Raw genomic sequence first — 13,070 nt, 5'->3', positions numbered from 1 at the left:
CCTCCCGCCCCACGGCCAACCCAGAGCCTGGCACCCCAGCAAACAGACGAGCTGTATCCCACTGGCGGGCCTGCAGAGCATGCAGAAGGCACTAGGGGCCAAGAAGGAGGAGTCCCTTCCCGAAGAGAAAGCGGCCCAATCCCAGAAGAAAACAGCTCAGCTGAGTAAGGAAAAAAATGAACACCTCAGCAAACAAGGAGCTGATTCTCTGCGTCATCCTTTCTCGAGTTATTTTTGGGGAAGAACACTGGTAATGTGCACAGGCTTTGGCCAACCCAGTTATGGCTGCCTGACACTGAGAGGCACCCCCAGCTCATGAAGCGTGCTGAGTCTGCCACCAACACGCTGCTGCTGACGGGGAGGGAGGCACGGCCGTGGACGAGGAGAGAGAGGAAATGGTGGAGACTCGGTGAGGAGCCTTCTCTACCGAGGAGGACAGTGTCCCATGCTTAGCTGGCTCGATCAGACTGATGAACGCTGAGGGATTCAATGGCCCATCAGGAGGAAGGCAGGATCGGTGAATAATGTCATTTAAACATTTAAAAAATGTCGATTTTCTGGCTTACAAAAGTAATCCATTTTGGTGTACATTATCTTCCAATCATAAATGAAAGAGAGATGGGGGGGAGAGGAAGAGGGGGTTAGGGAGGGGAGAGAGAGGGAGAAAGTGGGAATGAATGAATGAATGATGGGGAAAATTCCGCATCCTGCTTTTTTTCCCCACTCTTGTTATTTCCCCAAGTCATTAAATACATACTTTTTTCAGTGAAAAGAAATGAAATCAAGGGTTTGATTGCAATGGCATTCTCGGTTACAAGCTCCCTCTGCCATTCTTGGAGACTGAAGCCCCGCAGACTGGAGCCCCAGAGGCGCTTGCCCCATTGGCACTGTGTTCCCACAGAGCATCTGTAGCTCAGAGGCTTCTGGCCTATCAAGCAGGCACAATTCACTGCAATGAGTCGCTGTTTTGGCTGATGAGGGCCCACCGAGGCAGCTCCAGATCACACTCCCCACTCTACCTGTTTGGAGGCCTTATGTTGTTTTTTTCATGGGCCCCAGCCGCACTCCTAGCTCGCCTCCGTGCCCTTCTCAGAGCACCGGGTACCTATGCATCACCCCCGGTCCCCTCACTGGGAAACACTACCCCAGAACCACAAGCATTAAAAATAGGAGAGACTGTTCTTATTCTCAAGGTCAGAATTAGGGGCAAAGCAGGACAAAAATCTGGGTCTGGCTCCCTGGCCAGTGTACTTCTGATCATACCATGGCCAAAGAGAAGGAAAAAAAGGTAAGTATCAGAACTGGGGAGAGGGATGGGGCAGTGGGGGATGGGGAGAGGAGAGAATAAATACCCGCTTGGCATCACAGTAGCGAAGTCCAAACGCATGAAACTGAGGGAAGAAAGTTGGCCTGACCCCGATGATCTGGGTGTAGAGCTCTGCGGGCCGGGACATGGCTGGAGTGCCGGACAGCAGGATCACCCTCTTCGCAACCTGGAAGACAAACAGCCAAAGTGCTGAGAGCACACAGAGGAGCACCTAGGGACTATCCCAAATGGCCCACTGGGATTGGAGCTGGATGCCCCAGGAAGAGCAAAATTCCCTGGAATGCAGCAAGAGCACCTCTCCCTTCCTGGGCACCCTGACTGCTGGCAGTTCTCCAGTTTACTCCCCTCAGAACCCAGGGAGATCTAGATTCCAATGACACCACAGGCTGGCCTCACTCCAGATCCCAGTGTGGCCCATACCTGGGAACTCTAAGCAAAGGTACTGTGGCCAGAGAGAGAGGAGCACACACGTTCCGAGAGCTTCATGGTGTGACCCACGTAAGCAGCGGGATGCCACTTCCTAGGCTGCCTTTGTCACAAGTCCATACATCAGGACTCGGCACATGATACTGAATTCCACCTCCCTCACTAGACTACGAGCGTCTTGAGATCAGGGCTAGGTTCACCTTTATCTTCTGGAGCACGGAGCCTGGCACAAAGTAAGCAACCGACCAAAGTTCACTGTATGCTGAGAAATACTCAGCTAACCAGTGTTCCCGGGAAGATGGAATAAACTCAAAGAATCCAGCATTGGAAGAGGAAGGGGAAGGGGGGAGAGAGAACAGGTCTGACCTGCTTCCAGATGGGATCTGACATCTGAGTTGAACTTCCAGTCGGATAATGACACCGAGGACCAGCCCTTTCTCACTGCCAGGAGGAAGAGCCAGGGGTGGCCGTGATAAGGCTCTACCTGATTTTCTTCGGGGACGAACAGGCTATCGCTAACTCAGCTGCACAATACTCTGAGCCTGGAGCTCCCTGACTTAGCTCATTTTGCAGTTAATAAGGACTTTAAAAAGCGGGACCCAGATCCATGTACCCTAAACTGAGCTCGGGTCTGCAGCAGCCTGCTCAGCAGTGGGGAGGACAGAAATAAATGGTCGACTCCAATGATGAACTCCAGGTTCCTCGCCAGCCTGACCCCCACCTGAGCCGTGGAGATCAGACTGAAATATCCCACCTCTTCCTAAGATGGGCAAGAGGATGAAAATAAAGGAGACACTCCCCACTGTATTAGGACATGGAATGGCCAAAAATTCCTGGAGGTAAAATCCATTTCAGCCCTGAGAAGGAAGCCTACCGGGGAGCTCAGTTGTCTAGAAACACCTTGTTAACCACTGTAACCTTGAGTTAACGAGGGGAGCGTAAGGCAATGGCATGCAGTAAATCACCTAGGGGAGGAAATTAGGTTTTCAAATGGATATGCTGCCTCATAAAAATAAATAAATAAAGGTGCAACAGAGGGAAGAAAAATGATTCTTTATAAATATACAGTATATACAATTCTCAAGATGCACTTTTGCCCTCTCAGTGACTGCCAGTACCTAATTCCATTATGACAGCAGAGCTATGAATTTCTCCAGCTACAATTTTCCACAGTTCAATTACCCAGGCTCCTAATTTCCTGCACGGTTTAATGCAGACTCATTAAAATAACAACGAGCTTCTTGAATGACGTCTGTAGCATCGCCTGCCTTGGCCCAAGATCATTTCAATGCAACGGGGAAAATGAGAAGTCTTATCAATAAGAGAAAATCGGCCTATCATCCTAAACCGATACCCCATGTCGCTGCTGCTGCCTGGGGATGGAGCCTGGGCAGAAACAGCTCACAGATCAGGTGACAGAAAATAACTCTCGGGCTCTCGGTTGGGTATTTACAGGACAGAGTTAATTCGGAGCGTGTTCTCCCATACACTGCCCAGACTAGGGGTGATGAGACCATTGAAAATGGACGTTTGTAGGCGTTTAAAAAGCAGAAGTAGCATTATGGAAAAAGAATAAGGCCAGCTTTGAAAAGAAACCAGAACAGCGTTTTATCTATTCTGGAATGATTTAGCCTGCTCCCTACTCAGCCCCAACATGTTGGTACTGTCATCACTGTCACCCAAACGGCCTTTAATTCTGCCCAGCTGCCCATGATTTATGGGTCACCCTCCATGTCGGAGAACCTGCAATCTCAGAAAATAGAAATGCATAAAACTACGTAAATGCACACTAAACTGAACACTTTATAGTCGACTCCTCTGGCTAATGAAGGAGAGCAGCACCCAGGAAACCCATCATGGAGCAAAAAAGTAATTTCTGTGTGATGTCCTGGAGAAATGATGTGATTCACAGGAGCAGACTCTGTTGGGGGCAGATGACCTTCAAAGACAGGGTCAGCTTCCCCAGGGATCAAGGTCATCAGTTCAGCCCTGAGGAACAGGATGCTAGCAGGGTAAGTTAGTATAAATAATTTGCCAAGGAGAATCCAGTCCAGCTCAGAGTAAATAACCTACACATAGATTTTTAAATATGAGCCAAGAGAATGTTCTGTTGCAGAGAAGAGCTGAAATTATCGTAAGTTCATACAAGAAGCAGCCTGGGGATTCTGCAGCAATTTCTGTTGTTACCTCTTTTTTTCCAACTGAGCCAATAACTTTACTGAATTATTCTGACTGGGTATAACACACTTACTCACCAAGACTCCGGACTGGGGAAGAAGTCATGCTCCCCAAAGCTGAGCCCTGTTCTCGCCCCAGGTTATTCCTAATGGTAAAGTTCGGTCTGTAGGCGGAGTCCCCTGTGATTTAGCAGTACTACTTGAGAAGGCTGGTGATGTCCAAGAGAAGGTTGTGCCCATGCCACCCAAGTGTCCTGATACACACATTAGCCCCATGTGGTGGGGACACTGGAGCTACGCTGTCATGAGTTCAGAAGTCATTATAGAATCTTCAAAAACAAGGAGAATGGCAAACAGTTCGGGGGCACGTGACTAAAAGTACACAGATCAAAAACAAATGCAGGATCACCGTCACGAGCCAAGAAGCAACAGAAGAGTCAACACCCGTGGTTAAATCTAAACCCTGAGGACAAGAGGGGAAACCCACTCTTCAGGAGAAATCCAGTGACTGGAATCTGGGGAGAAGATCGAGGTTCTGTTCTTCCCTCTGCTCTCCATGACATGCAAAACCAAACCAGGACAAATGGCATCATTATGACCCCTGTTGACCAGAGGTCACTCCAGGGATCAGCAGAGGGCCACCTACCACTCAGTGATACTTCATAAATAGCCTTTCTGAGTCTCTGGTTGGGTCAGCATATTTCATACAAAACGGTTCCTTCTAGGATCTAGCCTTTTCCCAAAAAGAGACAAAGTTCCAGTCACAAGTCTGAGCACTCCTGCCAACACCAAACTGATCTGCATGAGAACCAGAGTGCTTTCAAGCTAAGCAAGCATCACTGCTTTGATAGTAATAAAATACTGACGCCATGTGAAAGGTAACTAGTTCTCAGGGAAGAACGGAAAGAAGGAAGGATGTGACTACAGGTGTTCTGGTTCAAAAATACCAAAATATATGCGAATACATCAAATGGCATAATTACAGCTAATTAAAGTTACATTGTTTTGACCTTCCAGGCATGCATGGGCATAGGTGTTATTAATATAACACACACGCTCAAATTAAGTATTAAGTATGTTTTTTTCCGCCGGGAAAATAGTCTATTCTACCTTAAGTGTTAGACTCCAATAATTTCCTTCCTGATTCTGTGATAAAATGGAGGAAATTCACCAGAACAGCAGGACCACAAGGGACTCCTCCTGCGGCCTCGTCACACTGGGAGAACAGACCCTCAAATGATACCACTCTCCCTTCGGGCTAAGAGGGGCAAAAAGCCATCTCTTCTAGAGGCGGAGGGACTGGGTTCTCTACACCTGCTTGTGTATCATGTGAAAAGATGGTCACCACAGTACTATATGTGATGGCCAAAGCCTGGCTACGAAGCCATCAAAAGGGAGCAGATGATACATATCATGATAGATTTATACAATACAATACTACCTGTAAGAATGAGGTCGAGTCATCTGAAATGAGGTGGGATGACTTCCAAGATACACGAGTCAGAGAAAAAAGGCAGGAACAAAATAGCAGTCGAGGAACACTCTAAGGAGGGAGGGAGGAAAAACACACGCACCTGCTTAGCTGGGCACAGACTAAGTTTTAGAAGTAAATGTGAGAATCTGGTAACTCTGGCTGCCTTCGGAGACAGAAATCAAGGGGTCTGGAGCCCAGAGGTGGGAGAAAGAGTTATTTTTCACTGTACACCCTTTTGAATATATCATCTACTTAAACTCCTTTAACGAGAAAGGAAAAAAGAAAAAGCTCATACATTTTAGGTCACTACTCTCGTTTCATCTAACCAATCAATAGAGACATAAAAAGGACCTACTCACACAAAAAGAGAAATAGCTATTTATTAGGAAAGGATGGTGGGATTCTGAGGCCTTTTTCCCTCTAGAGAAATAATCGAACACCGGTCTGACAATAAAAAGTGCTATAAATCAGAGAAAAACTCCAACATCCACCTCGCTGCTCTAAAGCAAGAGACTGACTACCTTCAGGTCGTTGTCTTGAGGAGAAGACTGCGTGACTTGGGCTGAGTGGGAGTAAAGACAGTTAAGCCTGGCCACATGGGCCTTCAGAGGCATCTATCAAAAAGTGAAATTTTTTTTTTTTTAAGATTTTATTTATTTGTTTGACAGAGAGACAGCCAGCGAGAGAGGGAACACAAGCAGGGGGAGTGGGAGAGGAAGAAGCAGGCTTCCAGCGGAGGAGGCTGATATGGGGCTCGATCCCATAATGCCAGGATCACGCCCTGAGCTGAAGGCAGACACTTAACGACTACGCTACCCAGGCGCCCCCAAAAAGTGAAATTTTGACCCAGCAATTCTGCACGTAGGAATTTGTCCTAATAGGTCAAAGTATGCAAGCTACAAATACATCGATGATGTTCACTTGCAGAATTACTAATAATAGCAAAACAACGTCCAACACTAAGGACTAAACTATGGGATGCATCCATCCAACAGAAGGCTCTAGAGCCATTAAAAATGATGACCTTGCTCTACAATGGACATGTTAATGGTGGTCTTCTCTGTTGGAGGGAGTTAAGGTGATCTGAATTGTTTTTTAAAGATCTTATTTATTTATTTGAGAGAGAGAGAGAGCACAAGCAGGGGGAGGGGCAAAGGGAGAGGGAGAGGCTGACTCCCAGCTAAGCAGGGGAGTGGCTCGATCCCAGGACCCTAGGATCATGACCTGAGCTGAAAGCAGACAATCGACCGACTGAGCCACCCAGGCGCCCGTGAATTTTGTTCCTCATGGCTTTCTGTCTTGCTACTTTCACACGTGTACACAAAAAATAGAACTACCTCGCTTAGTAGCCCAAACAAAGAGTGCTGTGCGGAAAGAAAGGCGTCACATTTCCCAGGGGACCACAACACCAGTTTCCTACAACCTAAGCCACGTGTGTCCTGAGTGCACCTGCTATCACCATTCACAAGACTCACATTTTCAGGACACAATCCAGCCTGGCCAGCTCACAGACTGTAGGATATCACCTAACTACCTCATCGAGCACATTTGCCAAACATATCTTGAAATATTAATTATGTGAATATAGTTCTCGGAGATGCACAAGTTGGAGGAACAATCGAGTAGTACTAAATTAGACCCTTGCGTGCCTTTCTAAAGGCATGTTTTACTTCTCCGAACTCTCCTCTTGTTCCAAAAATACTTAGATCCGTCTCCTTCCAGTATCTAGATCAATAATTCTCAACAGAGATGGAGAGGGGTGATTTGCCCCTCCCGGGCACGTTTGGCAATATCTGGAGGCAATTTTCCTTGTCACCCCTGGTGTGTGGGTGGAGGGACTACGGCACTTAGTGCGGGGAGGCCAGGGGTGCTGCTAAACACCCCATGGCACACAGGACAGCTCCGCACGGCAAAGCACGATCCAGCCCAAAGTACCGGCAGTGCCGAGACTGAGAAACTCTGATCTAGATGGAAATACAGCCGAGATGAAAGGTCTGGTTGGCAGAACAGCATATAATGCCTCAGTGCCCCTCCACTCAATCCCATCAACAGCCCGGAATCCTGTGAAGTCAACGTTACCGACGAGAGGGGCTTCAAGACACCTCCATACACAGCAGGCCATGTTCAAGGGTCTTATCTCAGAGTGTTAACTCATCCGAGTTCTACAGCAAATGCAGGGTAAGCTCTACTAGTTAACAGCTAAAAGATCTGTCTTAAATGCAGCACTCTGAAATACGCCATGGTATTAAAGATATAAATGCTGCTTTAAAAGGTCTGACCCAGAAGCACATGTTTCAGAAACAAGTATGTAGTCCAGCTTGCCTGGCCAGCCAATGACCGCAAGAACCAGGTGGCTGCTCAGAAGCCTTCCTACTGGGGCACCTGGGTGGCTCAGTCGGTGAAGCGTCTGTCTTCAGCTCAGGTCATAATCTCAGGGTCCTGGGATCGAGCCTTGAGTCGGGCTCTCTGCTCAGTGGGGAGCCTGCTTCTCCCTCTCCCTCTGCCCCTCCCCCCACCTGTGCGGGCACGGGCTTGTGCTAATAGATAAAATCTTAAAAAAAAAAAAAAAAAGCTTTCCTCCGTACCTGTAGTGACACACCCTACCTATGGCAAGCTTCTTCTAAGCTATCAGGGGCACAGATTTATCTAGGTACCGCCGTAATACTGGAACCACGGTAAGATCTGTTAATATTTTTCTTTTCTATTTTTTTTAAAGATTTTATTTATTTATTTGTCAGAGAGAGAACACACAAGCAGGGGGAACGGCAGGCAGAGGGAGAGGGAGAAGCAGCTTCCCCACTGAGCAGGGAGCCCGATGCGGGACTCAATCCCAGGACCCTGAGATCACAACCCAAGCCTAAGGCAGATGCCCAACCAACTGAGCCACCCAGGCACCCTGATCTGTTAACGTTTTTCAAAAGAAAATATATTGAAGCCTCCAAAAAGAAGGGTCACCACTCTGAGAAAAACATTTCATTACAGTGTGTCCATCAATATTTATAAATAATGTGAGCAGAGAATCAAGGTTTTTAAGTAAAGGACTTTTAAGTTTGGAGCACAGGACATAATCCTGCTTTGGAAGGGGTATCATGCTGTTATTCCTAAAACAAAAGAAAACAAAACAAAATTTGAAACGAGTTAGATAGTTGTGCTCTACGGGGAACTGGAAAAATTAAGTTAATTTTCAAATGTTAATAAGCTTCGCCAACATTTAGCATATTTGTTTTCCCTAGTTTACGTACAACGTAAAGCTTCTTTTAAGCAACGAAAGCTGTGGTATGCAAGTGCGGGCACAGCACAAGGGCTGCTTTAAGGAAGACACGACAGACACGGAATTTTGTCTGCTCAGTCTACACAGACCAAAGGAGATTCTCCCGAAGTCATCTGTGAGAGGCTTCTATCTGGTTCTAAGAAAAAAAGCGACTTCCCTAATTGACTAGTGTTCCCCAATATTAAGAAAAAGCTCACCACAAAAAGATGAAAGGAAGTTTGGGGGCCTTCCCGCTGTCTGGGGAAGGGGGCCCGGAGCGCGTGCCGGATGAAACACGGAGCTTACGTCGCGTGTCAGAACAGAACACTCTCAGACACAGATCTGAAGCTACGCTCCATCCACACGCTGCCCGCTCTGAAGCCAGGGCTCGACCCACCAGAGCACGCAGGCCTCAGTGTAGGCCCGCACAGTAAGGGCTGTGGATGGCTGACCCTCTCGCTAACCAGACAGGCTTAGGGAGGCCCAGGGGGAGGACATCAGCTTTGAGGCACGCCTCAGCTTTCTAGGGCTTCTTGCTGACACCTGATGGCCTGGTTCCGAGTCTGTACGACTCCTCTTCCTTGGTTCTCAGCGCAAGAGAGCTCTGTCCCCACAGTGACTTAGCAGACAGGCCGTTTCTCCTGAGCTGTTCAGAGGGCATGCCGCTGGCGGCCCCCTCTGCCTTGTCCGGGAGCCCAAGAGGACCTACGGTACAGCCCCCATCCAGCCTGTGACCTCCGACAGGCCTTCGTCTCCGACAGACAGAAACGACTGCACCGACCACCAGCTCCTTAGCAGGAAGTTAGGAAGAAAAACGAGTCTGGTGCTGAAGCCCTTCAGAGTGATGCCCAGAGTGGACGCTAAGTCACGTCCACGGCCCACAGCCCCTCGCCCCGGACGTAAGCCCTTGCTCTCCGTGGAAGGCCAGGCCGAGCAAGATACAGCGGGCCCTCAACGCCGAGTGGGCTCGGGCTCCAAGCCAGGTCTCCATGGGACTCACCTTGAGGAGGGGCATGGCCGCGCGACAGCGGGCTGTCTTGATGTTCTTGAGGAAGTGAGATTCGTCCTGAAAAGAAAGGGTCACATAGGTGAACAAGACCAAATCCTGAGTGGATGGAGACAGAGCCCACGTCAAGCCTGACCCTGGCACGGCGTCCCACCGAGGACGCCTCTGGTAGTTTCTTGCTCAAGGACACAGCTGTGGGCCTCGTAAGCACCCAGGCTGTGCTGCCGCTTCTCCACTTTATCCTGGGCGAGTTGCATCATCTCCCCCGACGGCTTTCCAACTGTGAAGCGGGGTTACCGCCTCGCAGGCGGTGCTGAGCAAACTGCCGCGAGCTGGTTTGCTGCTTAGTAGGACGCGCCTGGCGTCCGCACAGCACAACGCCAGAGCAGGCCCACTGTGTGCCTTGCCCCAGGGCGTGGCACTGGCGCCCAGCTCCTGCTCCCAGGGCCCCCCAGACAGCAAGGATGTCAGCCACACCACAGCGGAGCGAAGTATTAAGTGCTGTCACTGAGGAAGGGTGACAAAGTACGGAGGAACTCAAGGAGGGGAAGAAGACGCAACTCCCGTCCTCAAGGCACTGCCAGGTTTACAACATGGAGGTTGACGACAGAGCTCTGCGTTCTATGCGTGAGCAAACTAGAATATGGCATAGTCTCTTTTCTTTCTTTTTTAAAGATTTCATTTTATTTTTTTTAAAGATTTATTTATTTTGGGGGGAAAGAGAGAGAGAGTGTGCAAGCAGGTGGGGGGCAGACGAAGAGGGAGAGAGAAACTCAAGCAGACTCTATGTGAGCGTGGAGCCCGATGCAGGGCTCAATCCTGCCACCCTAAGAGCAGACCTGAGCCAAAACCAAGAGTGAGGTGCTTTAACCAACTGCGCCACCCAGATGCCCCACAGATTTTACTTTTAAGTAATCTCTACAGCCAACATGGGGCGCGAACTCACAATCCTGAGATCAAGAGTCACAAGCTCTACTGACTGAGCCAGTCAGGTGCCCCTGTCATATTTTCTAAAGCCAAGTAAGTAACTAATACATTCTTAGGATTTGGGGAAGAAACTTCTATTTTGGTACACATTCAAATTACTTGCTGTGGACCTGAGCAGACACGGCATACATACAGGTACATGTGTGCCTGTCTACGGTGCCAGTTTCTCCATCGATAAAATGGGTAAGACACCACTACCTAACTTATCAGGTTGCTGTAAGACTTAATGGGCTAACACACACAAAGCCCTCAGAACAGTCCTGCCACTGAACTCAGTAAGCACTCAGTGGTATCGGCCACCCTATGATGGGGACGCTAAGGGGATCCCGGCTCTATCTCGAGAGGTGATTTGTAAGAAACCTCCTGTCCATTTCAGCTACGATGAACCAAAATGTCCTCAAAAGCACAACGGAGAGGAGTGCAAGATGAACCCACAAATGTCAGAGCATCTATTCTTAGAAACCTGGGGTGTAACATTCATACTCCTATCTGATGATGAGCCCCCGCGACAGCCAAGAAGGAAAGGGTTTATAGTGAGAAACAGCAGGAAGTACAGAGGATGGGGAAGGGAATGGACCCTTTTAACCAATGGGCTAAAATGTTCCATTATTTATAACTAACCACAAGGAATGGCTTACATCTGAATTCTCTTCTAAGAAGTGTGACATCCTAGAGCTGACACTTTATTCCTTCCTATAACATTTCTCTGAAATCAGAAGACAGGGCTCTTAAATAACTGAAGACAAACTAACACGGGTGGTAAGTGGCTTGCCAAAAATCATATGGCAGGTGGAAGTGTTGAGCCAGAAACAGAAACACATGATGCGGTCCAGCTTTGATCAATGACGTCCCATCCTGCTGGCTTCACGCCTGTGGGCAAATCATGTGAGCGCTCTCATTGTCAGCTCCATCAGTGGTGAAAGGGACATAATGTCTGCCTCAGGGGCCATGGGGAAGATCGGCAATTATGTGTAAAGTACTCGACAAAGGAGAACACTCAAGAAATGAAGGCATTATTCTTCCTACACACTGGAGAACCATCACCATCATCCTGGGATACTTTTAATGTTTGCATTTCATGTATACGCTAACATTTTTTCAAAGCCACACCTGAATTTGTGCCAAACCAGAAAGGACTTCCTCAAAGACTCATTACCCTTACAGCTGTGAAAACATATAAACATGGAAGTTTGCTTAGGCTAGGAATAGAGTATGGTTCTTACGTTCAAATCATGATAATAGATCCCCGAGGCCAGCAACCGTGCCTTCTTCCCTTCCCTGAGCTCCCACAATACTTAGTTCACACATCTATGAAAGCACTAAAACGTATTCTAATGCTCTGTGCGCGTGTCAGTCTGTCCTACTGGACTGGGGTATCTTGGAGAATGGGGCTGACTTTCCTCCCGCCATACCCTCAGTGCGTAGCAGTGCCCAGGGTATGGAGCTGGTGCTCAACTGTGGGCTGAACACATGGATGAACAAGCGTCCCCTCACAGCCAGCCCGTGCTGAGAAAGCCACAGCTCTAATGCAATCTTGCTGACTTTTCTGAGCCTCCTACAAACTCATTCCTTTCTCTCCTTCTAGGTAAGATATGAACTACCACATTCTGAGCATTGGGATTTGGGAAGCCACTGTCAGCAGAGAATTCTATTTTTAAGAGAAGGAAAATACCACAGGCTTTTAAAATGCACACGTTTGAATAAAGAAGAACCTTTCCTATCATCCAGAGGCACTGGGTTCCCCTGTTTTGCCAAGAGGAAAAACAAGGGTAAACTTGGCGCTGAAAATCATCCACTGCGCTCTGTGCGTGTGTTACCTGCACTGGGGTTGGGAGCTGCACGCCTTTTCCTAACCTTTATTTGTGAGCCACGTGAATACACTGAGTTCTGTCCCGTGGCCGGCACCAGGCCTCTCTAGACTTTCCTTACGGAGGACTTGAGGAATGAAAAGAAGGAAAGCCAGTTAACTGAAAGATGTGAGGTCACATCTGGGCGCAGAACTTGAGTAAAGCCTACTTAAGGAAAAAAAAAAACCAAACACCAAAACCTGTGAAAAGTACAGCTAGCCCTTGAACAGCGCAGGAGTTAGGGTGCTACCCCCCTGCCTCCTGCAGTCAAAAGTCAGCATGTACTTTTGACTCCCCCAAAACTTAACTACTCATCCAGAAGCCTTACCGACAACATGCACAGTTAGCACGTATTTTGTGTGTTATACGATTACTAACTGTATTCTTCCAATAAGGTAAGCTAGAGAAAAAATATTAAGAAAAATTATAAGGAAGAGAAAACACATTCACCGTACCGTGCTGTATTTACTGAAAAAAATTTGCCCACGAGTGGACCCATGCAGTTCAAACTCATGTTGTTCAAGGGTCAGCTGTACTTTTTTTTTGAGGGGGGGTAAGCGAGTGTCTTTATATTGG

The 13,070-nt window shown here is 48.1% G+C and overlaps 1 protein-coding gene across 4 annotated transcripts in view; it reads right to left on the bottom strand.

Annotated features, from left to right (window-relative positions):
- Nucleotides 1–13,070, bottom strand: part of SMARCAL1 (SNF2 related chromatin remodeling annealing helicase 1) — a 56,304-nt gene that overhangs the window by 24,286 nt on the left and 18,948 nt on the right. For all 4 annotated transcript variants that reach the window (XR_006781245.2, XM_045806690.2, XM_045806688.2 and 1 more), the window contains 2 exons: nucleotides 9,655–9,720; nucleotides 1,353–1,493 (listed from right to left, as the gene is read on the bottom strand). Coding sequence is in view for 3 of the 4 variants with exons in the window: in XM_045806690.2 (XP_045662646.2) it covers nucleotides 1,353–1,493; nucleotides 9,655–9,720 (207 nt within the window). In the remaining variant the exon portion in view is untranslated. The remainder of the gene's footprint in view (nucleotides 1–1,352; nucleotides 1,494–9,654; nucleotides 9,721–13,070) is intronic.

Source organism: Ursus americanus, chromosome 1, assembly GCF_024610735.1.
Source record: "Ursus americanus isolate L20-20 chromosome 1, mUrsAme1.1.p, whole genome shotgun sequence".
In the NCBI taxonomy this organism is placed as follows: domain Eukaryota; kingdom Metazoa; phylum Chordata; class Mammalia; order Carnivora; family Ursidae; genus Ursus; species Ursus americanus.
The sequence above is the reverse complement of the archived record's forward strand: the minus strand, read 5'-3'. Positions and strand labels throughout refer to the sequence as shown.